The sequence below is a fragment of the Triturus cristatus genome, chromosome 7, assembly GCF_964204655.1.
Source record: "Triturus cristatus chromosome 7, aTriCri1.1, whole genome shotgun sequence".
Classification (NCBI taxonomy): Eukaryota; Metazoa; Chordata; class Amphibia; order Caudata; family Salamandridae; genus Triturus; species Triturus cristatus.
This window is the reverse complement of record NC_140590.1, coordinates 1,633,854,852-1,633,882,436: the sequence shown is the minus strand read 5'-3', so window position 1 is coordinate 1,633,882,436 and position 27,585 is coordinate 1,633,854,852. Positions and strand designations below refer to the sequence as shown.

The window sequence follows — 27,585 nt, the reverse complement described above, 5'->3', positions numbered from 1 at the left end:
CCAGGCTATCTTGAATCCAGTGGTAAAGTGAGCAAGGGACCCACGTCTGGGCATACCCTGCAAACTTAGGGCGAACAAAGCAAACACAAGGTGACGGACAAACATCCTGAAATACGGCCCACACATCTGTGAAACCAGGTCTCAGGGCACTGTCGTTTGCCATCGAGGCCAGTGCTCCACTGATTGGGTTACGAACTGGCCCAAGCCTGCTGGCTTGAACAAGGTAGGGACTAACGTGTGAGCTAGCAGCCCACCTCATGGTCACAGTCCTGAATCTACACTGACATGCCGTTCTCCGCTTTACCCTCAAGGGGGCGCACGCGTAATACGATCTGCTCTTCAACTTGGCCTCGCGTAACCCTTCCTGCTTCCCCGGACAACGCGAACTCCTCGCTGTTCTCTTCCATACGGCCAACCAGATAGCCACCTACTGCGTTGGCCTCTGACACGGCTGGGGGCAGAAGGGGGGCGGGATTGCTATTTTTAGCCAAGGTAGGACCGGCTGAGGCCGCCTGGACCCGTCAGATTCGAGACCTGAAAGAAGCTACGTGAGTTATTAATAGAACATAAAACAACGTGCCCCGGTTCTGGCGGTGTCGATATTGGCATCACTCACTGCACCACTAATGATTTTGCCCCAAAAAAACAGCCTCGTTTCCAGAATCGCCTCCTTTATCCCCTTTTCTATTTGGCCTACTTATGTATGGGCGAGATACACATACAAAATAACGATTATATTTTCTTTTAATAAATCGGCTAAGCAGGCACGAACTCTGCGCTCTTGTTTGTGCCTGTGGTTATTTAAAGACGCCCTTATTCGGGCCTTTCCTTTTTCCGTTGTGGCTAGTAGAATGGGGGCCAACACTTTGCTACTATCCTTGACAGCACACTCTTATTGCAGTCGCCGCCGTTTTAAGGTTAAACGGATGCATGCCGCCATTTTCTTTTGGTATATTAACCCCTTGACATCAATTTAAGGAGGAACATGTGAAAGCTGTTTCCAAGATGTCAGCTGACTATAATGCAGGGGTGTTGACATCACGCACCCTTTAGACATCGATCTCGTCACAGGGTTAGACGCTAGTCCCACGCCTATCCTCTTGGTGGGTCCTCTCCATAACTTGGTTAAGCCATGCTCTCCTGACCTTAGACTGTGTCAATGGCCCTCTGCCCATTTATCTCAAAGTTGAGTATAACATAGTGCCAATATCGGCCACACTCACCAGCCCTCACGCAGCAACATACAGGTAACATAAATAATCAGACAAGACATCTTTTTGGTGGAGAAAATTGCTGCAGGTTTATTAGCATACCAAATATGCCAACATGGTGGGTTATTTTACAGGCGATCCAAAGGCAAGCCGCCCCTCGCGGCCTACCACCTGATGGGCCAACTTGCATCGTGGCCTTAGCCAATCGGTGCTTAGCGGTTGTGGTGAGGGGATAGCCCCTCCCACTTCCGGTGAACCGTCAGTCCACCTCCTTACTCACGCCCCCCCCCTACGAGGGGCAGAGCGTTCAAGCGATCCCCGGTTGTACAGGTTTCCAACCGCCCGTAGGACAGACGGGGTGCCGTTGCACCTCAGGGTGCACCGCAAAGACTTCCTGGGGAAATTAGGCCTCAGCACCCTTTGTGCTCCTGAAGAGGGTATCCCTGAGTACCGTTCCGCCTCTGGATCGCCCTGTAACTCCGCCTGCAACACAAATAAAAAGATTGAAAAATCCTTCCCCCCACCCTGAGTATGCCGGGTAAGCGGTAGGGAGGGTGAGGGACAAAGAGGCCACCAGGTGGGCAGGGGAGGAACTTATACCTCTCCCCTTGCCCCACCTCGGCTGGAAGTGACGAGCGTTACCCCAAAGGGGTCCCCGGACACTAGGCTGTCCAGTGTGCCATCCTGTGGCACTAAAGGGGCCGCCCTCTTATGAGGGTCCCCTGCGGGGACGTCGTCGGTCAGCCCACAATCATGTGAGTCCTCTGAGGATCCTACAATTTACATGGATGTGAGACATCAGAGTAGGGTGCTGATCCTGAAGGGGCACCCAGAGTGCACCCTTCTAGTCCATGATGACTACAGCCCCCACAAACCAAACTTGAGAAACTAATGTGGTGGTAGCAATATCAGTAGCCAAGGCTTCTGGCTTTTTACTTGCACCTGTAAGGCGGGAAGGCCTACTGCCCCTTCTTTGTGAAGTCTTTGTAATTTGCTTGGACTGGGTCCGTTACTCTGTCATGTCTGGGAAACATGGAGACTGCTTACACACGTATGTTAAGAGTGCATGTAGGTGTGTTCTTGTTTGCATGGAGGAGTGAGAGGTGGATATATTGGCCTCCATTTGTGAGTGCTTCGACTAGATGGTCATTGGCTTTCTGTAAGGCTTTTCGGGGTCCCTCTCAGACCAGCAAGCCTATAAGTACACATTCCTTTGACCCCCTCTCTATAACGTTTGTCTCTGTGCAAATGAACGGTTGCCCACCAGCCCCTTAGAAGGAGCCATAATTTTCTTTTCAAGAGACAAACCACCCTGCCCACTCTTCCTACATATATAGCCATTCTCAACTAATCAGGCATCCTGTATGAGGCCAATACTCATTTCACACCAACGTGGGCTGCAATGCTTCATGACTATCACAAGGTGATCATGAGAGGGCCGTGCATCTCCACTATAGTGGTACGCCCCTGGTATTTGAATACTGCAGTGATATAGATTGACTCGACCTGGCCACCTAGGAAGGATAGCAATGGATCCTTTAAGCAGTACTTCAGTCAGCATAGTCTCTGCAATCAAGTCGCATCTGCCCACCCGTGTAGACGAGAAGAACTGAGATCAAGGAGTAGAACGTCTACTGATTGCCACTCTCCTGGTCTGGCATGAGGCTAAGTCAAGGAAAACATGGAGGATCTGTGCTGTTGCTGATTTATGAAGAGAGGAAGTCCAGCCTCCCTTGGTGAGTCGATAGACTGCTTCTATAAGGATGAGTGATTGACTAAGTGGAGACTGCATATGTAAAGAGGATTGACTGACTCCCAGTGCAGAACCCAGCCCAGATGCATGGAAGAACCTTGGGGGTTACAGCCTGACAAATTGTGTCCTTCATGGAGAAATGAGCTTAGCCACCTTCCCAACATCAACACATCACCAGCATGATGACATATGGCACCTTGGGAGGCTCATTACTTTCAGCAGTCTCTAAGCATGAGCCTTTTTCGGTCCTGACTCTTAGCATTCCTTCTAGTTGTCCGCAAGGTCTTGAGAGTACCTCAACTTTACCACCTATCCTTAGCATCCATCGCAGTAGCTAGAAGAGGTCATCTTGATTCCAGAACAATTGATATTTTGTCTTAACCCCAGCGTATCCTGAAAGATCACTGTTAGATCTCCCGGTCAGGACCCAGGTAACAACCTAGTCTCCTGCTTTGTATTGGCACTTGGTACCAAAGCTCGCTTTACCAGGTGCCTTCAGATCTGTGACTGCCCCAGCCAAAGCAAAATCTTGACCACTACTGTGGGTTTTTGATATGACACCTGAACTGACCCTTTGGGTATTCAGCATGTACAGGTACCCTGACCAGCTAATGCCCCTAAAAAGGAAAGTGGCTACTAGATTGTTGGACAGTATGCCCACGCTTGGCACCGGATACTAGACGTTTGCCGGCTCACTAGACATCACGAGCATCAGCAAAAAACGTACACGAAGCTTACAGCGGTCACTTTTTACTTTGGGAGGCTGGTCCATAGGTAGTATAGTCCCTGGCTATTCCGACGGTCATGGCTGTTTGATAGCAAAACAGGTGAGTACCTGATTTGCCAATGTAGTATTCTGAGCTCACTTACTGTTATGTTATGTTATTAAATCATTTATTGAGCGCACTAACACTGATTAGTTTCTTGGCGCTAAAATTGACAGTAACACAATCGAAGGTAGAAAAGATGGATTAAAAAGCTTGTCTAAAAAGCCAGGTCTTCAGTGCTTTCCGGAAAGGTAAGAGATCTTGGCAGGACCGGATTTCCAGGGGAAAGGTGTTCCATAGGCAGGGGGCCAATATGGCAAATCTACGTCCACCAGAACGTTTAAGTTTAAAGGGAGGGGTCTGGAGAAGGCCTAGGTGGAGTGAACGAAGGTTACGGGAGGGAACGTATCTGGTGATTAATTGATTAATGAATTTAGGGCTTTTGCCGTGTAGTGACTTAAAGATCATACAACCCGCTTTGAAGGAACAACGTTGTATGACCGGAAGCCAATGCAGCTTGATCAGGAGAGGAGTCGCCGCCATCCACCTTGGTTGCTTCAGGATCAACCTAGCAGCATAGTTCTGCACCATCTGGAGACGCTTGAGTAAATAGTTTGGGAGACCCAGGTAGATGGCATTCGCGTAATCCAGATGGGACAGAACAGTGGCGATCACAACCTGGGTAATAGCTTCTGGCGTTAATAGTCGCCTGACCTTCCTGATTTTTTTTAGCTGGTAAAAGCATTTGGAGACCACTTGTCCCACTTGTTCTTTTAGTGAAAAGTCACTGTCCACAATGACTCCAAGCGTTTAAGCCGATGGTGATGGTTGCGGAGCTTGACCCAGATCTGAAGGCCAATAGTGAGGACCCCAGTACTTAGCATTGTCCCCAGTCAGTACCAGTTCGGTTTTACCTGGATTTAGTTTCAGCTGATTTTGATCCATCCAGGATTTAATAAACCTCATGGTTGACTGGAAATGACTCATAGATTTTTCGGAATTATCAATGGTGAAGAGTAGCTGCAGGTCATCTGCATAATTAAAAACTCTCACCTGTTTGTCCCTCAAGGTTTGTATAAGGGGGAGTATGTATATGTTAAAAAGATGGGGTGACAGGGAGGAACCCTGTGGCACTCCACATGGGATGGACTGTTTAACACCGATCAAGTCCCCCAGACGCACCGCTTGGGAGCGATCCTCCAAGAAGGACCTCAACCAGCAGGCCGCCACGCCCTGTATGCCGGCCTGTCCGACACGGTCGACCAGGATGTTGTGGTCGACCGTGTCGAACGCGGCCGACAGGTCCAAAAGCACCAGGGCCTGGGGAGAATGTCTATCTGCGCAGTCTCGAAGTGTGTCCAGAACTGCAGTGACCACTGCCTCCGTAGAGTGTGCAGGCCGGAATCCAGCCTGATGAGGGTCAAAGCAGGAGGACTCCTCCAAAAAATTAGAGAGAGTTTTCGCCACGTGTGCCTCTAGAATTTTTGCCAAGTAAGGCAATAAGGAGATGGGCCTGTAGTTTGCCTTACATCCAGGATCCGCCCCGGGTTTTTTTAATAGAGGTATGACCGTGGCTTCTTTGAAAGCGGACGGGACTATGCCCGACAAGAGGGAGTCATTTAGAAGGGCAAGAACAAGGGTTGGATAGGTGGAAAAGCATTCTTTCAAGATATGAGGGGGACAGATATCCAGTGGGGAGCCAGATTTGACTCTCATCATTAATTCCAAGAGCTGGCCATGAGTTATGGGTTGAAAATTGGTAAGGGTGGCAGAGCCAGTCTTTATTGCCATGCCGGTCGTGATTAGGGTCTTTGATTGGGGAATGCTAGTTTTTATGGCTGTGATTTTGTCACTAAAGTAAGAATTCAGTGAGTCACACAGACACTGAGTGGGGATTACTTTAGGACGGACATTCTCCAAGTTGGTCAGTTCATTAAAGACAGAGAAGATATCTTTAGATTTGTTTGATGAGTCTAGAATACGAGAAGAGAAATACTCCACCTTTGCTGCAGAGATGGCATTCATATATTCCTTCCTCGCCCTAGTATATTTAATTTTTCCCTCAATGTCATAATCACGGCGCCACAAGCGCTCAAGATGACGGAGAGCCAGTTTCCTGCTTTTCATGTCGGCGGAAAACCATCTATTGGCATCCGTGCGCCGTGCAAGTTTAATTCTTTTGTACGGGGCATGGAGATTGCTGGCCGCTTGTAGCCAGTCGGTTAGAGAAGAAACTGACAGATTTATGTCATTGTCCAAGGAGGGGACATCATTAGCTAATGACTGTAAAAAAGCAGTCTTATCCATAGCGTTCCAATTCCTGGCTAATCTGCCGGCAATTGGCACAGTGGTTCTGATGTGAGTAACACAAATCTTAAATTTAAGGATAAGATGGTCTGACCATAGACAAGGCAAGGTTAGCGGGGAGGTCACGCAAGTGGTATTAGACCACACCTGATCCAATATGTGTCCTCTATCGTGAGTGAGGGAGAGCACCAGTTGCTTGAAGTTGAGGTTAGACAAAAGGTCAGTCAGTTCCGCCGATTGAGAGCCCTCTGATGGGTCTTTGTACCAGTAATTGAAATCACCTACTAACATAACCCTGGCGTGATCCAAAGCTAGGTTAGCAACTTGCTCACTAAAGGCCATGGGAAACAATGGCATAGAGGTGGGCGGTCTATACAAGAGGACACATGCTATAGTCATGTGAGGAGTGGCAATTTTTAGTACAAGATTATCTGTGTTGGTTAGTGTCAGACAGGTAAGAGTGGTGACATTAAGGCTAGAGTGGATAATCGCCGCAACTCCACCTCCTCCTTTCACGCTGGCGCGGTCTGCCTGGATAATATAGTAGTCAGGTGGTAGAGCTGCTATGATATCGGGTGCTGAGGTAGGAGATAGCCACGTTTCTGCCAGCAGAAGGATGTCAGGTTTCTCCGTGTCGAGTAACAGGAAGATGTCCATCTGATGCTTGACAAGGGAACGGGTGTTGAGGTAAAAGATAGTGTTAGACGGCGACCTCAGAGGAGCCCGGAAAGGGGGTCCAGACTACCCTGAGACCCACCCTCAAAGTATCGTAGCCGGGCACTGGCGGGAGACTCCTCAGGAGGAGAAATCTCGTATCGAGGATCGTACTCCTGGCACCACATGACACAGAAACACCACACCGTGCGTTCTTAGGACCCAATCTTTATCAAACAGGTTAGCACTGCAAATATGTACAAGGAGAGCGCGGGCTCAATGAGTCTCGGAAGGGATAGGGGGTAGCGGGACAGTCTCTGGCAAAAAAGGCTCAAGGCAAGGGCGTACCCGGCGCACAGCTCACAATCCTCGAGCTGGGGGGTAGGCTGGTTGTCGCGGGGTCTGGCGGGACCGGTGGAGTCTGTGGAAGCCGCGAGTCACTCAGCGGGCTCAGGTACAAGTTCGGAGGTCTTACGATCTTCAGGGAGCCGCGAGTCACTCAGCAGGGCTCAGGTACAAGTTCGGAGGTCTTACGATCTTCAGGGAGCCGCGAGTCACTCAGCAGGGCTCAGGTACAGTTCGGAGGTCTTACGATCTTCAGGGAGCCGCGAGTCACTCAGCAAGGCTCAGGTACGGTTCGGAGGTCTTACGATCTTCAGGGAGCCGCGAGTCACTCAGCAGGGCTCAGGTACGGTTCGGAGGTCTTACGATCTTCAGGGAGCCGCGAGTCACTCAGCAGGGCTCAGGTGGTTCTAAGTTCCAGGAGCCGCGACCGCGTCAGCAGGCTCTCGTTGTTCCAGCGTCGAATCTGCCGGACAGTCCCAGAGCACCCCTTGTTATAGGTCGACCCCTCTTTGATGTCCGGAGTCTGTGCAGGCAGGGGTCTTGTCACCTGGGGGCCGCTCGTCGGGGTTTCCTGCCATTGTCTTGTGATCTTTTCAGGGCCGGGTCGGGAGGAGCCCTAGACACCCAGCAGGCGTGGAGCCAGCCCTCAGGGAGGCCGGAGGGCCGATTGAAACCCATCGTCCCCGGGGAGTTCAGAGGTGCGATAGAAACTGCTCCTCCCTCTCTCATCCCCTGGAAGCGTGATGTCCTCCAGCCGGAGTGGCGCCTCTAGGCCCGGGTCGCGCTGGGGCCGGGCGGCCATCTTGGTGCATGAAGTGGGCACGCGGACCCGGGGTGGCCGAAGGGAGCGAGGCCATGGACGAGGATGTCCGGGTCGGGTCCGTGTGTTCTGGTGGAAAGGATCGGGTTAGGCCGGGGGATTGGGGCTGCCGGTACCAGGTTAGGTGGTGTGGGGACCAGTAGAGCCATGTTACGAGGCCGGGTCCAACACGCGTCCCCCCCAGCTGAAAGCCGGAGAGAACTGCCCATCATCTTGGGGGGTTCTCTTTGCTGAGGCGGAAGAACCGGGAGAGGCCATCGGCGTTGGCGTGGTCAGTCCCAGGGCGGTGTTCCACGGTGAAATCCATCCCCTGGAGGGAGATTGACCACCGCAGTAGCTTGGGGTTTTCTCCCCGCATCTGCATAAGCCATCGCAAGGGCCGATGGTCGGTTTGGACTTTGAAATGGGTGCCGAACAGGTAGGGGCGTAGTTTCTTGAGTGCCCAGACCACGGCAAAGGCTTCGCGCTCAATGGTGCTCCATCGCTGTTCCCTGGGCAACAGCCGCCGGCTGAGGAAGGCGACGGGCTGGTCTAGGCCTTGGTCATTCATCTGGGACAGGACGGCCCCAATGCCATGCTCGGAGGCATCGGTTTGGACTACAAACTCCTTGGAGTAGTCGGGAGCCTGGAGGACGGGGGCCGTGCACATGGCCTTCTTTAGGGCATCGAACGCCTCTTGGCAGGCGGTCGTCCACTGAACCTTCTTTGGCTGTTTTTTGGATGTGAGTTCTGTGAGGGGGCCGACAAGGCTGCCATACCCCTTGATGAATCTTCGGTAGCAGCCAGTGAGGCCCAGAAAGGCTCGGACCTCCGTTTGGGTGGTGGGGGGTTCCCAGGCCACGATGGCGTAGATCTTTGGCTGCAGAGGGGCGACCTGGCCACTCCCGACCTGGTGCCCCAGGTAGACTACTGATCCTTGCCCAATTTGGCACTTGCTGGCTTTTACTGTGAGGCCTGCCTGGCGCAGGGCGGTTAGCACCCTCCAGAGGTGCTGGAGGTGCTCACTCCATCCGGAACTGAAAACGGCGATGTCGTCCAGATAGGCCGCGCTGAACTGTTCTAGCCCGGCCAGGACTCTATTCACCAGTCGCTGGAAGGTGGCCGGGGCATTTTTCATTCCGAAGGGCATTACGCGGAAGCGGTAATGCCCATCTGGGGTGGAGAAGGCGGACCGCTCCTTGGCCCCCTCGGTGAGCGCAATCTGCCAGTATCCGCAGGTGAGGTCGAAGGTGCTGAGGACCACTGGGCTGGCCCAGGGACTGTCAGATGGCTCGATCACCCCCATGGTCAACATCTTTGAGACTTCAGCTTGAATGCAGGACCGGACCCGGTCTGGGACCCGGTATGCGCGGTGTCTCACCGGCGGGCTGTCCCCGGTGTCCACGTCATGGACACACCAGTCGGTGACTCGGGGGATCAGGGAGAAGAGGTCGGCAAATTATCCTAGTAGCTGGCGGCAGTCCTCTTGTTGCTGGGCAGTGAGAGCTGGGGAGAGGTTCACTCCCTCCACGGAGCCATCCTGCTCCTTGACACACAGGAGGTCCGGGAGGGGATCGGACTCATCTTCGGCCCCGTCATCGGTGGCCAGCAGGAGGCTCAGTTCTGTCCGCACGAAGTGAGGCTTGAGGCGGTTCACGTGAAGGACCCGGAGGGGATCCCGAGGCGACTGGACGTCCACCAAGTATGTGACTTGACTCTTCCGCTCAATCACTTTGTAGGGCCCGGTCCACCTGTCCTGGAGGGCGCCTGGCTTCACGGGAGCCATGACCCATACTTGTTGGCCCGGCTGGAACTTGACCAGAGTGGCATTCTGGTCGTACCAGCGCTTCATCTCTTCTTGGCTTGTCTCTAGGTTGGCCTCGGCCAGTGCTCGGAACTTCCTGGTCTGGTTCCGGAGGGTCAGAACATAGTGGAACACATCTCGTGGGGTGGTCTGGGGTGCCGCCTCCCACCCTTCCTTAACCAAGCTGAGGGGACCTCGGACGGGGTGTCCATAGAGCAACTCAAATGGGCTGAACCCTAGGGACTTCTGGGGGACCTCTCGGTAAGCGAACAAGAGGCAGGGGAGCAGGACGTCCCACTTACGCCGGAGGGGCTCTTCTAGGCCGGTGATCATCCCTTTCAGAGTCCTGTTAAACCTCTCTACTAGGCCGTTCCCTTGGGGATGGTACGGGGTAGTGAATTTGTAGGACACTCCGCATTGTTGCCACAGGGACGTCATGTACCTCGAGATAAAATTAGTGCCGCGATCGCTCACGACCTCGCGGGGAAAACCTACCCGGGAAAAGATCCCCATCAGGGCCCGGCCCACTACGGGGGCCGTGACGGTGCGTAGGGGGATCGCCTCAGGGTATCGGGTGGCGTGATCCACCAGGACCAGGATGAAACGGTGACCTTGGGAGGTGGGGGGGTCCAGGGGCCCCACGATGTCGATCCCAACTCGTTCAAAGGGGGTACTGACGACCGGGAAGGGTTGGAGGGGAGCCTTGCGCTTCCCCCCACTCTTCCCGCTAGCTTGGCACGTGGGACAGGACTTGCAGTGGGCTTCTACAGCTGCTCTCATTCTAGGCCAGTAAAAATGGGTCACGAGACGGCTGTAGGTCTTGTCTTGACCCAGGTGGCCGGCAAGGGGGACGTCGTGGGCTAAGCCCAGGAGGAAGTCTCGGAAGCGGAGGGGTACCACCAGCACCCGTCCGGATCCCAGCTCCACCGACTTCTGCTCACTGTACAAAATGCTATTCTCCCAATAAATTCGGTGCGTGCCAGTTTGGTCGCCTGCGGCTTGGCCCTCGGCCTGGCGCCGCAGTCCGACCAGGGAAGGACAGGTGGCTTGCTCCCGGCAAAACTCCTCCCGGGTGGCGCCATTGGGCCAACTCGGGTAGATCGCCTAACTCAGGGACCGGGGCGGTGCCGGACAGTGAGGGCTCGTCGCTGGCGATGGGCCCCTCCGATGGGGGGACGGGAGGACCCTCGGGGGTTACTGCTCTGACTTCTTCGGTCGGGGCGTCTTCGACTTCTCCCAGGGGGGGGAGTCGAGCTGACATGGATCAGGTGGTGGCGCACACCCACTCGGGGAGCCCCATCATCTCTAGGTGGGCCTTGCGCTCGACGTGCTTCCAGGGAGAACTCTCCAGGTCGTTCCCTAAGAGGCAGTCGACCGGCTGGGAGGTTCTTACGGCAACCCTTAGTTTACCTATCACTCCACCCCACTCAAACGGCACCAGAGCTACCTGACACATACTCTCTCTATTATCTGCGGAAATTACTGGGCAAAAGACGTTGGGGAGGATCTGCTCCTCGGGGACGAGGTGCCTGAGGACACCGGTGATGCTGGCCCCGGTGTCCCGCAGGGCCTCTATTTGGTGGCCATTGATCTTGACGAGCTGCCCGTATTTCTTCGTGTTGGAGGGCAGGAGGCTACCAGGGACCATCTCCCTATCTCCCAGGGATACTAGGACCATGGCTGCGGGTTCCCACTCCCCGGTTTCCTCAACCTCCTCCCCCAGAGCTATGTTGGCTATCTGTCTTGCGGGTGTGTTTTGGGTGGCCATGGGGCATTCTGGGTCATTGGCGTAGTGCCCGGGCTTCTGGCAACGGAAACAAGTGACGGTTACCCTGTGTCCCCGTCGCCCGGGGGGTCCGGTTACTGGTGGGGGGGGGGTGCTGGGAAAGGTGGAGGTTGGGTCTTTGGGGGACTAGGCTGGGACTCTCTCTGGCCTCCCTGGTTCCCCCCTCCTCTCTGGCGGGGTGGTCCCTGACTGGCTCGGGGGAATTCTCCTACCATGCCCCGGGTGACCCGGGTGTTGGTCCAGCGGTCTGCTTCCACCGCCAGCTTCCTGGGATCTGTGAGTTTGCTGTCAAGCAGATGCTGGCGTAGTTCCACAAAGCAGTTCGCAGCCAGGTGTTCCCACAACAGGAGGTCGGTGAGTTCCTCAAGGGTGGTGACTTTGCTGCCCTTGACCCACCCATCGAAGGCCCGACTAAAAAAGTTTACATATTCCACCCAGGTGGTGCCCGGGATTTTCCTGCAGTCCCGGAATCGCTGACGGTACATCTCGGGGGTGAGACCGTACCTTGTGAGTAGAGCCTCTTTCATGTGGCTGTAGGAGGTCTGCAGAGAGAGGGGTAGGTCGAGCAGGGTGTCTCTTCCTTCGCTCAGAAACCGTCCCCACAACCCTGCCCCCCAGTCCTTCTGCGGGACCCGATGGGAGGTCATGGCGACCTCGTAGGCCTTGAACCATTGTTGAATGTCATCGTTTTTATAATATTCCTTGACCACATCCTTGGGGATGTGGACCTTCTGCTCCGCTGGGGAGGTCGCCTCTCGGTTTCCCGGGGTCCTCCCTTCCTCACTCCTGGCCTTGAGCTCGATTTCTTTCAAGCTGCGTTCGTGCTCCAGTTGGAGCTTCCTTCCTTCGTGCTCCCGTTGGAGCTTCTTCTCTTCTAGCTCGCCTTGCACGCGCATTTGCTCTACTGCTAGCTTTTTCTCCGCTAACTTTAATTCGCCTTCGATTTTGAGTTTAGCTAACTCGAGTTCGTGATTGCGGCTTCTCTCTCTGTCCGCCAGTTCTTCCGGGGATAGGCCCCCGTCTGGTACGATGCCTCGCACCCGATTGCTGCTGCTTTCGCCTTGGGGGGGTTCGGCCTCGTCGGGGCGCTCCCCCGTGTCTTCCGGGCGGGAGGCCCGGGTATCCACCCAGGCTTTCAGTGCTTTCTGCAAATCTTCCTTGGTGTTGAGACCGGTGGTAGCGATTCTAAGTTCTTTGCAGAATTGCTTTAGTTCTTTGTGTGTGTATTCTTCTAGATGTTCCACCTGGAACACCCTGTTGGCGTTGGTTTCTGCGGGGATCATGGCGTTTCCTTCTGCCATCTTTGTTGGTAGTGCGTCCGTTGTTCACGGTACGATCTCTCGGTGATGGGCCCGAATCCCGTCGCTTGCCACCAATGTTAGACGGCGACCTCAGAGGAGCCCGGAAAGGGGGTCCAGACTACCCTGAGACCCACCCTCAAAGTATCGTAGCCGGGCACTGGCGGGAGACTCCTCAGGAGGAGAAATCTCGTATCGAGGATCGTACTTCTGGCACCACACGACACAGAAACACCACACCGTGCGTTCTTAGGACCCAATCTTTATCAAACAGGTTAGCACTGCAAATATGTACAAGGAGAGCGCGGGCTCAATGAGTCTCGGAAGGGATAGGGGGTAGCGGGACAGTCTCTGGCAAAAAAGGCTCAAGGCAAGGGCGTACCCGGCGCACAGCTCACAATCCTCGAGCTGGGGGGTAGGCTGGTTGTCGCGGGGTCCGGCGGGACCGGTGGAGTCTGTGGAAGCCGCGAGTCACTCAGCGGGCTCAGGTACAAGTTCGGAGGTCTTACGATCTTCAGGGAGCCGCGAGTCACTCAGCAGGGCTCAGGTACAAGTTCGGAGGTCTTACGATCTTCAGGGAGCCGCGAGTCACTCAGCAGGGCTCAGGTACAGTTCGGAGGTCTTACGATCTTCAGGGAGCCGCGAGTCACTCAGCAGGGCTCAGGTACGGTTCGGAGGTCTTACGATCTTCAGGGAGCCGCGAGTCACTCAGCAGGGCTCAGGTACGGTTCGGAGGTCTTACGATCTTCAGGGAGCCACGAGTCACTCAGCAGGGCTCAGGTGGTTCTAAGTTCCAGGAGCCGCGACCGCGTCAGCAGGCTCTCGTTGTTCCAGCGTCGAATCTGCCGGACAGTCCCAGAGCACCCCTTGTTATAGGTCGACCCCTCTTTGATGTCCGGAGTCTGTGCAGGCAGGGGTCTTGTCACCTGGGGGCCGCTTGTCGGGGTTTCCTGCCATTGTCTTGTGATCTTTTCAGGGCCGGGTCGGGAGGAGCCCTAGACACCCAGCAGGTGTGGAGCCAGCCCTCAGGGAGGCCGGAGGGCCGATCGAAACCCATCGTCCCCGGGGAGTTCAGAGGTGCGATAGAAACTGCTCCTCCCTCTCTCATCCCCTGGAAGCGTGATGTCCTCCAGCCGAAGTGGCGCCTCTAGGCCCGGGTCGCGCTGGGGCCGGGCGGCCATCTTGGTGCATGAAGTGGGCACGCGGACCCGGGGTGGCCGAAGGGAGCGAGGCCATGGACGAGGATGTCCGGGTCGGGTGCGTGTGTTCTGGTGGAAAGGATCGGGTTAGGCCGGGGGATTGGGGCTGCCGGTACCAGGTTAGGTGGTGTGGGGACCAGTAGAGCCATGTTACGAGGCCGGGTCCAACAGATAGCGAGCGAATTGGGGGGTGGATTGGATGGAGCCAAACATGCTGCACGAGTGGAAAGGTGACAGCCTTGGCTCAGGATACCATGCTTACAGAGCTGGTAGAGTGTATCCTTTGATAGAAGTAAATGATCATTGTTCTTATTGCACTCCAAAAGGTCGGCCCTGGAGTAATGGAAAGTTTGGGTATTATGAGGTGCCCCTAGTCCCGGTCGGTCGCGGACGGGCGCAGACGGGCTTTCCTTTGGCGCGCCTTCGGCGCGCAATCATCGCGCCCGCTGCGCTCGTCCGCTGCGCTTCTGAGGAAAGCACATGATTTATAGAAGAATGGACTGACGGTCGGTGGGCGTGGCCTCTGAAGGGGCGTGGCCTGCGGGCTGAGTGAGGCGCTGGAAAGCGTTCCACGCCTAGTTACAGGACAGCGCTGAGTCCGCTTTACAAGCGTGAGAAGTGAGGGTAAGTGAGTTTTAAAACAGCAGAAATAATAGCAACAACATTTTTTAAAATAAGCTGCCTCCCGGCTTTCCGCCTCAGGAGTGTGTCACGACAAATGGGAGCGCTCGCAATTAGCGTCCCCTTTATAGTGACGGTCGGTGGGCGTGGCCTCTGAAGGGGGCGTGGCCTGCGGGCTGAGCGAGGCGCTGGAAAGCGTTCCACGCCTAGTTACAGGACAGCGCTGAGTCCGCTTTACAAGCGTGAGAAGTGAGGGTAAGTGAGTTTTAAAACAGCAGAAATAATAGCAACAACAATTTTTAAAATAAGCTGCCTCCCGGCTTTCCGCCTCAGGAGTGTGTCACGACAAATGGGAGCGCTCGCAATCAGCGTCCCCTTTATAGTGACGGTCGGTGGGCGTGGCCTCTGAAGGAGGCGTGGCCTGCGGGCTGAGCGAGGCGCTGGAAAGCGTTCCACGCCTAGTTACAGGACAGCGCTGAGTCCGCTTTACAAGCGTGAGAAGTGAGGGTAAGTGAGTTTTAAAACAGCAGAAATAATAGCAACAACAATTTTTAAAATAAGCTGCCTCCCGGCTTTCCGCCTCAGGAGTGTGTCACGACAAATGGGAGCGCTCGCAATCAGCGTCCCCTTTATAGTGACGGTCGGTGGGCGTGGCCTCTGAAGGGGGCGTGGCCTGCGGGCTGAGCGAGGCGCTGGAAAGCGTTCCACGCCTAGTTACAGGACAGCGCTGAGTCCGCTTTACAAGCGTGAGAAGTGAGGGTAAGTGAGTTTTAAAACAGCAGAAATAATAGCAACAACAATTTTTAAAATAAGCTGCCTCCCGGCTTTCCGCCTCAGGAGTGTGTCACTTACTGCATGCTATTGACCTGTCGCAGTCTCTCCCAATTTATGAGCGTATCTTTTTTTAAAAGAGCGGCATCGCAGCAGTCACTCAAAGTGCGTGCTCCATCGCTCCTGTCACACCCACCTCACTAGCTGTCACTTCCGGGCGTGCACAAATTTAAAGAACAGACACTGACAGACCACTGTAACCTACAACCAACAAAATATATGGCTTTACAGAACGGTACAGAGTAGGGGCATGCCCTCAGCTACACAACATTTTCCAGAAAGGTGAAATACTATAACCTTATGATATAGGCAGACGGTTAGGTTACACATATAGGCTTTGCGAGGGTCGATGTTAAGCCTTCACAAGGTCAATGTTAAGCCCTGTTATGTTATTACAAGGATGCAAAAACATAAAGTAATTCGGAGACACTAACTGTGTATCATACGCATTATCCTCATGGTATAAGTGACATCAAAGATGTGTTACCAGTGTTAGGTCACAAGTTCGATATAACATTGGAATCTCTCATTCTTAAAAAGACTAAACAACAAACAGACTAAAGTCAAAATATAGTATTTACTAATATTCTGGACACAGCACTACATACATGACCAGTGGGTCACGTCAGATGATCGGGGTAAGACACCCTATTGTACTTTACTTGCAATCTGAAGCCAGCCCGTCAAAGCGCAAGAGGCCACGGCCCATTTATGGTCTCTCACCAAAGGCGTGGATGCAAATATTCCTTAAACAGCAAAGTTCCAAGGACCTTCCTAAACTTTATCAGGTCTGCTTCACTCTACAGGGAGTTCCACAGCATGGCATCACAAGTGGTAAAGCAATGACCCTCGCTCTCGCTTTCCTGAACTTCGGCAGATTAGATGCAGGGGATTTGGCTGACCATAAAAAGAGGGCTGCTTTATAACTAGACAAGTTCCTCCTGGGATACACAGGCCCCCTGACAATGATGGCCACTTTGAACTTCACTCGTGACCCACTGGAACCATGCCCCCGCCATGTAAAGGTTTGTCAAATAATTTCATTGCAAATGTTGCAGTGATATTATCAATGATGCTGTTGGACTTGGCCCTTTTCCCTGAATTTTTTCGTTTTTTATTTCTCCCAAGATGGCTGCCACAGGCCCTTGCTACTGCAGAGTGGTCTTCATTAGTAGCACCCTAGCTGCCAGGAGCTGGCTGGAACCCCACAACAATGTTGCAACACCAGCCCGCCTTTTTTGTCCCATAGGTAGAATGGGGAAGCTCCTGGAATGTGCTGGAACCTTCTAGAAGGGAGGTGTGGTTTTACTTTTGCCGCCTTGGCTAGAGGTCACCTGACCTAGGGCTACTTAAGTGAGGGAGGGAGCTTTTTCTAGTTAGTTGGCCAGTGGGGTAAAGCAGAGCTGGAGAATCCACGCAGGAGTTTTAGGCGGTAGGGCCTAGCCAGGGACTTATGCCTCTGAGAGTGACAGGATTTAGGTGCTGCCTCTTAAGTGAGTGAGGGATCCTGTAAAGCCCACTGATCTTGCCCAGCAGTAGGAGGACCCAGGGAACCTCTGCCCAGCCTGACTAGGAAGGACCTAGTCCCCAACTCAATCCTACCCCCCAGGAACAGAACACCCCAAGGGCGCCAGAGACATCTGCGCCATCAAGAATTCAGGTAGCAACTGAATGCAGAAACTGAATGCTGAAACCTCATGTCACGACGACATACTGAAACTGAATGCTGAGACTGCATGCCAGAACTGACAACTGAAACTTTATGCCAAACCTGATTGCGGAAGTGCTCGGGATCAACCAGGTACCAGCGCTGAGACCCCTGCGCTCCCTGACCTGGCCTGGGATCCCCGGCATCCATCCCCGTTGAGCGCGGAGCTCTCCCGCTTAATTTGACCCCCCCCCCCTTGGAGTGCGGGGACCAGAGCGCGCTCACCGCTGCGGCCCGGAAGCCTGAAGTGTGCATCATCACCCCTCATCGTGTCGAGGCCCGCGGAGATGCCCGGGGCCCCGTCGCTACCGTCGCAGCTGCTGGGGAAGGTGTGTGGGGCCGTGGCCTGCCCCCGTCACGAAAGGACCGACTGCGGAGTTCGTAGCTGGGTGGGACGCCTCAAGACGTCGAGATCAAGGTAAGCCCGGGAGGCTTGGGCCGGACCCGGTGCGCCCCCTACAGGCCGGGAGCAGCACCGCACCCTGAGACCCTGGTTCCCCTCCGTGGGAGTCCCCCCGTCCTCTCAAGACTTTTGACACCCCGCCGAGGGATTGCCCCTCGTCTCCGAGACTGTCGAGCAGCGTTGTGCCCCATGAACTGCACCGAAGTACTTGAAGCTCGATTATTGCGAGTAGCGCTATGTTCGCAGGCTGGGCTCGGAAGCGTTCCATGCTTAATTATTACGAGTAATGCTATGTTTGCAGGCTTTGCTCTGAAGTGCCCGATGCTCCATTATTGCGATTAACGCTATGTTCGCAGGCTTTGCTCGGAAACGTTTAATGCCCAATTATTACGAGTAACGCTGTGTTGGTAAGCTTTGCTCGGAAGTGTTCGATGCCTACTTATTACGAGTAACGCTGTGTTGGTAAGCTTTGCTCTACAGTGTTCAATGCTCCATTATTACGAGTAACGCTGTGTTGGTAAGCTTTGCTCTAAAGTGTTCAATGCTCCATTATTACGAGTAACGCTGTGTTGGTAAGCTTTGCTCTAAAGTGTTCAATGCTCCATTATTACGAGTACTGCTGTGTTGGTAAGCTTTGCTCTAAAGTGTTCAATGCTCCATTATTACGAGTAACGCTGTGTTGGTAAGCTTTGCTCTAAAGTGTTCAATGCTCCATTATTACGAGTAACGCTGTGCTGGTAGGCTTTGCTCTAAAGCGGTCAAGGCTCCAGTATTACGAGTAACGCTGTGTTCGCAGGCTCTGCTCTGGAGTGTTCGAAGCTCAATTAGTACGAGTAACGCTGTGTCCGCAGGCTCTGCACACCAGGATTCACGGAGCAATTATTACCAGTAGCGCTGGGTTCTAGAGCGCTGTTCCAGATTGTATCAGGTACTCCCTACAGCACTGTTATTGTTGATGGGTGCAACAAATGCTAATCGCTAATGAACTGCATTGACATCTAATGAATTGCATTTACCGTTAATGAACTGCATTGACATCTAATGAATTGCATTTACCGTTAATGAATTGCACTTACATATGATGAACTGCATTTACATCTGATGAATTGCATTTACATATACTGAACTGTCTTGATGCCTATCTGCTTGGATAAACTTGAGTTATTGCATAAACCCTACAGTGTGGCGTCCCTTATTGTGTGCGTTCTCTGCTTCAGAGGTTGCGTGTGTTGTGTTGTCGCTTTACACAGAAGCCTTTGGGTGCCCAGCCGCTCGAGTCACGTTACCCCCTTAGGGCTTGGTGACCCCAGGTCTTACATTGGTGGCGAGTGGTGGGATAAGGACCTGTGACCATACAGCACCCTTCCGTGAAGCGGAGGGCGCCACAATTAAACGCCTATTGTTTTAAGCTCTGCAACTGTTATTGCTGCATGTATTGATTCCACTGTCCAGACTGAGGGTGTAAAATCCTGGTTAGCTTGCAACTGTCACCCATATCCTAGAAGTTTCTTCCTTAGTATCTAGGTCCCCACCTGTCACGATGGAGTTCCGGTTAGCTGACTTCGAGGGGTACACTGTAAGGCAACTGAGAGAATTCGGGCAGGGGATAGGGGTGCCTGGGGAGCGGAGGGCCAAAGGACCGGAACTCCGTACCGCCTTAAGGGCATGGGTAGAGGCCCACCCAGCAGGGAGAGAGGATGAGGGACAGGAGGCGCCAGATGCACCTCAGGAGGAGAGCGCCCAGGAAGTACTAGACATACTCAATGTGGATATGTCCGAAAATGTGCCCCCAGGGAGACGTTCTGGGGCCAGTAGTAGGACAGGGTCTAGTAGGAGCGCGTCTCCAAAGGAGTATGAGGACAGGAGGGAGGAGAGGCAGTTAAAGTGGGAGCTAGTGAAATTGGAACATGAGAGAGAGAGAGAATGAGAAAACAAGAGATGGGCAATGGAGGAAAAGAAGATGGCGCACGAGCTTCAGCTGAAGGAGTTGGAGCTGCGCGCTATCCAGTTAAAGGCGTCCAATAAGGACAATGGTGGCAGCGTTCCAAAAGATCCCCAGGAGTCAAGATTCTATTTACCCAAGGATGATATCGCCAGGGTGTCTGAGGAGGCATTGGGGAGTGACCCCGAAGGGGGTGGTGCAGGGATCTTCCAACCCAGCGAGGTGGGAGAGGTGGCGAATAGCCCAGCTAGGTCCCCGGGAAGAGAGAGGGTTGTAGGGCCTCACGACCTATCCATAGGAAGGAGTGAGATGGGGAGGTGTCCCGAGGTGCCCCAACCGCAGTCTCAGGGCCTGGAGAGTTCCGTAAGGGAGCCCCAGGTTGGGAGCCTAGGCTGTCCTGATGTGCTGCCCGGTGAGGGAGAGCCCCTAGTGTCAGGAGGACCCGGGGCGACTGTAATCAGAGCTCCTGAGGTTCTGGGGTCGGCCCAGTCGCAGGGTTTAGATCCTGGGCTGGGATGCCAGGTTCAGGGGTTGCCTGACCTGGCGGGTGGGGCATCTGTTACCAGTGTCCCCCCGGAAGTGTCTTCCAGGGGTACTTCTCCTGTTGGGAGGGTTCGTAACTCTGGGAGGGGTGCAGGGGGAGGGAAGACTCGCCCCTGGCACCGGTGCAGCCTAAGGGTTTAGACCCTAGGCTGGGGAACCAGTTGAGGGGTCAAGGCCCTGGACTGGGGAGAGAGTGGTGGTCTGAGGGTGCCTCGCATGGGAGTAGGGTGAGGCACCCCAGAAGGAGAGGTAGGGGGAGGAGAGACTCGCCCCTGATGGCTGGTCAGCCTGAGGGTGCGGACCCCAGGTGGAAGGACCAGTGGCAGTTTGGGACTGCAAGGAGGAGGAGGGGAGTGGTCAATGGGCACTACAGGCTTGGGGCTACTGGCCCCCACTCTGCGAAACCACAAGGGCCAGAGACATCTGGATGGCCCAGGGGCTGGTCCTGGCCACAACCAGCTAGGGAGCCCCAGTGTGGTGGCTTCGTTGGTCCAGGGAGGTTTGAGAGGGGACCATCGGGTTCCAGAGTGGAGGAGAACCTGCGGGTGCTCCTGCAGTTGCGGGCCTGCGTCCACCTTTTCTCGCCCCAAGCAGGGAAGCCCATCAAGGCATTGATCGGTCTACCCTGGCTTTTGGCTGGAAGTGGGTTGTGTTGGACTTGGCCCTTTTCCCTGAATTTTTTCGTTTTTTATTTCTCCCAAGATGGCTGCCACAGGCCCCTGCTACTGCAGAGTGGTCTTCATTAGTAGCACCCTTGCTGCCAGCAGCTGGCTGGAACCCCACAACAATGTTGCAACACCAGCCCGCCTTTTTTGTCCCATAGGTAGAATGGGGAAGCTCCTGGAATGTGCTGGAACCTTCAAGAAGGGAGGTGTGGTTTTACTTTTGCCGCCTTGGCTAGAGGTCACCTGACCTAGGGCTACTTAAGTGAGGGAGGGAACTTTTTCTAGTTAGTTGGCCAGTGGGGTAAAGCAGAGCTGGAGAATCCACGCAGGAGTTTTAGGCGGTAGGGCCTAGCCAGGGACTTATGCCTCTGAGAGTGACAGGATTTAGGTGCTGCCTCTTAAGTGAGTGAGGGATCCTGTAAAGCCCACTGATCTTGCCCAGCAGTAGGAGGACCCATGGAACCTCTGCCCAGCCTGACTAGGAAGGACCTAGTCGCCAACTCAATCCCTACCCCCCAGGAACAGAACCCCCCAAGGGCGCCAGAGACATCTGCGCCATCAAGAATTCAGGTAGCAACTGAATGCAGAAACTGAATGCTGAAACCTCATGTCACGACGACATACTGAAACTGAATGCTGAGACTGCATGCCAGAACTGACAACTGAAACTTTATGCCAAAGCTGATTGCGGAAGTGCTCGGGATCAACCAGGTACCAGCGCTGAGACCCCTGCGCTCCCTGACCTGGCCTGGGATCCCCGGCATCCATCCCCGTTGAGCGCGGAGCTCTCCCGCTTAATTTGACCCCCCCCCCTTGGAGTGCGGGGACCAGAGCGCGCTCACCGCTGCGGCCCGGAAGCCTGAAGTGTGCATCATCACCCCTCATCGTGTCGAGGCCCGCGGAGAAGCCCGGGGCCCCGTCGCTGCCGTCGCAGCTGCTGGGGAAGGTGTGTGGGGCCGTGGCCTGCCCCCGTCGCGGAAGGACCGACTGCGGAGTTCGGAGCTGGGTGGGACGCCTCAAGATGTCGAGATCAAGGTAAGCCCGGGAGGCTTGGGCCGGACCCGGTGCGCCCCCTACAGGCCAGGAGCAGCACCGCACCCTGAGACCCTGGTTCCCCTCCGTGGGAGTCCCCCCGTCCCCTCAAGACTTTTGACACCCCGCCGAGGGATTGCCCCTCGTCTCCGAGACTGTCGAGCAGCGTTGTGCTCCATGAACTGCACCGAAGTACTTGAAGCTCGATTAATGCGAGTAGCGCTATGTTCGCAGGCTGGGCTCGGAAGCGTTCCATGCTTAATTATTACGAGTAATGCTATGTTTGCAGGCTTTGCTCTGAAGTGCCCGATGCTCCATTATTGCGATTAACGCTATGTTCGCAGGCTTTGCTCGGAAGTGTTTAATGCCCAATTATTACGAGTAACGCTGTGTTGGTAAGCTTTGCTCGGAAGTGTTCGATGCGTACTTATTACGAGTAACACTGTGTTGGGAAGCTTTGCTCTACAGTGTTCAATGCTCCATTATTACGAGTAACGCTGTGTTGGTAAGCTTTGCTCTAAAGTGTTCAATGCTCCATTATTACAAGTACCGCTGTGTTGGTAAGCTTTGCTCTAAAGTGTTCAATGCTCCATTATTACGAGTAACGCTGTGTTGGTAAGCTTTGCTCTAAAGTGTTCAATGCTCCATTATTACGAGTAACGCTGTGCTGGTAGGCTTTGCTCTAAAGCGGTCAAGGCTCCAGTATTACGAGTAACGCTGTGTTCGCAGGCTCTGCTCTGGAGTGTTCGAAGCTCAATTAGTACGAGTAACGCTGTGTCCGCAGGCTCTGTTCACCAGGATTCACGGCGCAATTATCACGAGTAGCGCTGGGTTCTAGAACGCTGTTCCAGATTGTATCAGGTACTCCCTACAGCACTGTTATGGTTGATGGGTGCAACAAATGCTAATCGCTAATGAACTGCATTGACATCTAATGAATTGCATTTACCGTTAATGAACTGCATTGACATCTAATGAATTGCATTTACCGTTAATGAATTGCACTTACATATGATGAACTGCATTTACATCTGATGAATTGCATTTACATATACTGAACCGTCTTGATGCCTATCTGCTTGGATAAACTTGAGTTATTGCATAAACCCTACAGTGTGGCGTCCCTTATTGTGTGCGTTCCCTGCTTCAGAGGTTGCGTATGTTGTGTGGTCGCTTTACACAGAAGCCTTTGGGTGCCCAGCCGCTCGAGTCACGTTACCCTCTTAGGGCTTGGTGACCCCAGGTCCTACAGATGCCAAAGAAGATCTCATGAGTGATGTAATATGCTGGGTAATTTGCAGTGCATTGCAAGGGAGCTAGTTATAGTTACCTTAGGGCATGAGTTATAGTTACTGCTTTTCTTATGGAAGCATGGTGACCATCACTGGGTAATATATACCTGTATATGTACATATATCATTGTTCTTTAGTCCTAAAAATCCTTTATCTCTACCCACCCCTGAATGCCAAAAATCACTTAACCTTTACCCACTCCTGGACCATAAAAACTCCTTACTTCCTTCTACCTCTACCCACCCCTAAACCCTAAGAAACCCTTACCTCCCTTTATGTATACCTGCCCCTGAACCCTAAAAACCCCATACCTCTACCCACACCTGAAAAAACCTTACCTACCTTTACTTCTACTCACCCCACAATCCTAAAAACCCATTATCACCCCTTAACCCTAAAACCCTTACCTCTTGTTACCTGTATACATCTCATAACCCTAATAAATTAATATCCCTTTACCTCTATCCACCTCTGACCTCTTAATACCCCATTCCTTAAAGTCTACCTTTTTTAAGTGACATAAAAATGAGGTCACTTTAAAAAAATACTTTCCTGCGTTGTAAAACAAATATGAAGGGTCCTTGTTCTGCTTCTTCGCATTGTATAGACGTGTAACATCCATTGTGGGAAACACTGTGTTGTAAATGTTACATACTGTGTAAATAACAAATATGTCAATTTTAACAGGAATCCTAAAGCTTGCATTCTAATTTCATAATTTCATGAAGTCTGAAATGGTTGTGATCCTCTACATCCACCATTATCCCATCCTTTCCACCCTTACCTATGACTGCGAGCACCAACTTCCAAACATACCTATTCGGATCAATGAATAAACCGTAAGACCCACATAAAAACAGTTTGCCTAAAACATCAAAAATCTGTTCTCAAATCTTTCCACAACTTCATCAGTTTGTAGAAGAGATAAACCAGTTTTAAAGATCCTGATTTTGAACATTTAACATATGAATTACACCTTTTTTGGAATGCTTATTTATGTTGAAAAGCTGGCTCATGTTGGCAACAGTTTAGGTTGGTATTTAGGGCCTGATTACGATGGCCACCGTATCGGAAACGGGACCGCTTGACAGTCTGTCGGCGGTCCCGACATAGGCATTACAATGTGACCTCCACCACGGGGGTTGCAATGCCTATATTTTGTATAGCGGCGTGTGGTGCTGGCTGCTGCACACGCCGCAAAACAGAAAAAGGACACTACACATATCCATGCAGTACGTGGCAGGCACCATGGGGTGCCTGCCACATGGTGCAGGGATATGTAGGGGTGCACCATGGGTGCCCTCCAGGTCCCATGTCTGGGGAGAGGAGGGAAAGGGGGGCCCGCCACGGTACCCTACAATGCCACTTTCTGCCTGCCTTTTCATGGCAGGCAGAAAGTGACATTGTAATCCCTACAGCGGTGCCTGGCAGGCACCGTCGCCATTGTAGGGAATGCAATTCCCTCCAACGCACCGGCGGGCCCAAGGAGCCCGCCCGCCCGCCATCCTAATGTGGCAAGCGGTGAACTTGGTTACGGTGGTGGGGAAGACCGCCACCAACAGCCTGTCTTTGGCGATCTTCCCGCCATCGTAATCAGGCCCTAATTTCTCAATCAAGTTTTGGTATTCTTAAAAGGATTCTCATCTATCCCATTCCCCAATCTTGCTTTTGCACGAGAGCTGGTGAAAATGGTAGCTTAGTCCCAATTTTTTTAAAAGAAGGATGAAATGCTTGAATTAATCTCAGCCACTGGAAAACACAGGGGACCACATTCCAGTCCTTTGTGTTTCGAGACACTATGCCATTCTAGACAGAGATCTATCATATGCAAATCAGTCTTGATCCTTCTCCAAAAGAAACTGTCCAGCCCAAACTGCATGCCAGGTCTCCTCTAGATGGGAAATTAAGTACACCCAGATCGGTTTCAGTTTAAGAAGGCCTTGTCAATGAAGTATATCTTGAGTCCTGTGCACAGTGAGCAAGGGACCCACATCAAGGTATACCCATTGCAACTATGACAGGAACAGTAACAGACAAAAAGTGATAGATTGAGTGCTTTAATTAATTTCGACTATTGGTGATCACTTGGACCGCAGTGTGGTCCACTGTGGTTTTTACCCATTATGCCACTCCAAACAGAGACCTGACATATGCAAATGGATCTTGGTCTTGCTCCAATAGGAAAAGTCCCAGCTGGAATGCCAGATCTGGTACCTCCAGACAGGAACCACCTGACTGTTTTCCGCCTACTTAGGCCTTGTCAGTGAGTAGCTTGAGTCCAGTGTCAGAGTCAGCATAGCACCCACGTCTGGGCAAACCTATCGTACCTAGGGCATGAACATCAAGAAAGTGAAGGATGGAATGCTTCAATTAATCTCAGCTGCTGGCAATCACTCAGATTGTTATCCTGGCCATCGTTTTCCACCCACTATGCCACTCTAGAAAGAGACCTGTCTAATGCAAATTAGCCTTGGTCCTTCTCCAGTAGGAACAGTCCATCCAGAACTGCCAGGCCAGATCCGCTCAGATGGAATCACAAGCACCACCAGACCAGGTTTGCCCTACTTAATGTTCGTCTGTGAAGTAAGCTTGAGGGTATTTAGACAGAATATCGGAACGAAGATATTGTGGGACAAAATATCTTTTCAAGAATATCAAGAACAAAAATATTGTGAAGGTAAGTTTGCATAGGTAAGCAAAGTTTTCCTATCTATAACTTCACATATATATTCCTTCACGATATATATATCTTCAAGGTACGTAGATGTGGAGTTAAGAATAGTAAATCTATACTTACCTATGTGCACTTACTTGATATTTTGGCCCTCAATATTTTTGACGTGATAGTCTATCCACACAATATTTTTGGTTCCAATAATCTGTCAGTGTTCCAAGCTTACGTCCAGTGTCACAGAGACCTGGGAACCACATCTGGGCATACCTGTTGCTCGCAGTGCAAGAACATCACCGAACAACAACTAATGGATGTTATACTTCAAATAATCTTAGTCACCTGTGATCCCTGGAACCACAAGTGGGTGAAAAACAGTAGTCATTACAGTCAACTGTTTTTTAACCCTCAATGCCACTCTAGACCGAGACCAGTCATATGCAAATCAGCCTTGGCCATGCTCCAGTAAGAACAATCCAGACTGAACTTCTAGGCCAGGTTCCTTCAGAATGGTAACATAAGCACACAAGACCTGTTTAAGCCTACTTGTGCCTTTATCAGTGAGGTATGGTTTGCGTCCTGTGGGTTGCTTGTATTCCTGTCTTGAAGGGACCTGGCCTGGCACTTCAGCCCGGAGTGTTCTCATTGGACCAGGACCACCAATTGATTTTCATACAAAAGGGCTCTGTCTAGAGTGGTGTAGTCTTGTAGAACAGTGGACTGGAATGTGGCCCGAAAATCTCCGGTGGTTTAGATTAATGCAAGCATTTCTTGCATTACCTTGTTGTTTGTTTCAGAAGACACTCTAAGTGCAATGAGTATGCCTAGATCTAGGTCTTTTGCCACAGGACTCAAACTGTATATCACTGACAAGACCTAAGAAGGTCAAAACTGCTAAAAAAATGTGGCTATAACTGGTTAGAGTGAGGAAACTTTACTAAGTCCTCACTATAGTCAAGTTTTGGTTCAATACCATCTAACCCTCTATAACATACAAGGTCAGCCAAAAAGATATAGGCCATCTCAGTACTGAATGTAAAACTATGTATTGAGGTTTATACTGAAATTGTTCATCAAAGCTAAGATATCTATATAAGCCAGTACACAGCAGCTGCCTTTATTAATTTCGGATATGAGAATATCTGTAATCAACACCAGAACAAGCAAGCAAATCATGGGTCACTGGAATCCAAATCTGTATGAGTTTCTTGATATTCATTAACATGCTAACATTTTTTGTAGTATTCTATTTTGCAGAATCCTAGGGGATTCTATAATGCTGCAAAGAGATATCAAGATTATATCTATCTCTCACATGACCACAGTCTAATTTTCTGACTTGATTCTATTATTGTCTTTTTATCCCAGTCTCAAGAAATAAACCACCTGATTGCAAGCCAGCCCACTGCCAGAGACGCGGTCAGATTGCAGGTCTTTCTTCCACCACAAGAGAACATACGATACCCCCCAGATCCCCTAGGACGTGTGGAGGTAAGTTTCTACTGTTCCGTTTTAAAAAAAAAATGCTTTGATAGAACTGGATGAGACAATGGGCAGCTTCAGGGTTAAGAGAGAGAAATAGGAGTTACAAGTAAGTGATGCATTAGAGAAGGGTGAAACAGGTATAAAATATTGACCGAGGCTCAATGAAAAAGTCCTCTTTAATTGAATTTACTCTTGAAATGGTACTTGGTAATTACAACACAGTTGTCCAGATGTGTTTTTTACACAACACCATTTCAGATGTGGCTCAGATTTATTGTTTTTTTGTCCAACACAGCGGAGCAACCAAAGTTGCTGTGCTGCGTTGCGCAAAGGGGAGAAAGCAGTACAGAGCCATATTTGCTAACAAGCATTGGCAAAGCCAATAGGTCTCACCTATGCAAGAGCTATTGGCTTTGCCACTGTGTTTTAGCCATGTTGTATTCTAGCGTGGCTTCTGTTCACCATGGC

General features: G+C 52.1%; 1 protein-coding gene across 1 annotated transcript in view; it reads left to right on the top strand.

Annotated features, from left to right (window-relative positions):
* LKAAEAR1 (LKAAEAR motif containing 1) overlaps window positions 1–27,585 on the top strand; it is a 128,432-nt gene that overhangs the window by 85,967 nt on the left and 14,880 nt on the right. The window contains exon 3 of the mRNA XM_085619669.1: window positions 27,001–27,123. Coding sequence (XP_085475795.1) covers window positions 27,001–27,123 — 123 coding nt within the window. The remainder of the gene's footprint in view (window positions 1–27,000; window positions 27,124–27,585) is intronic.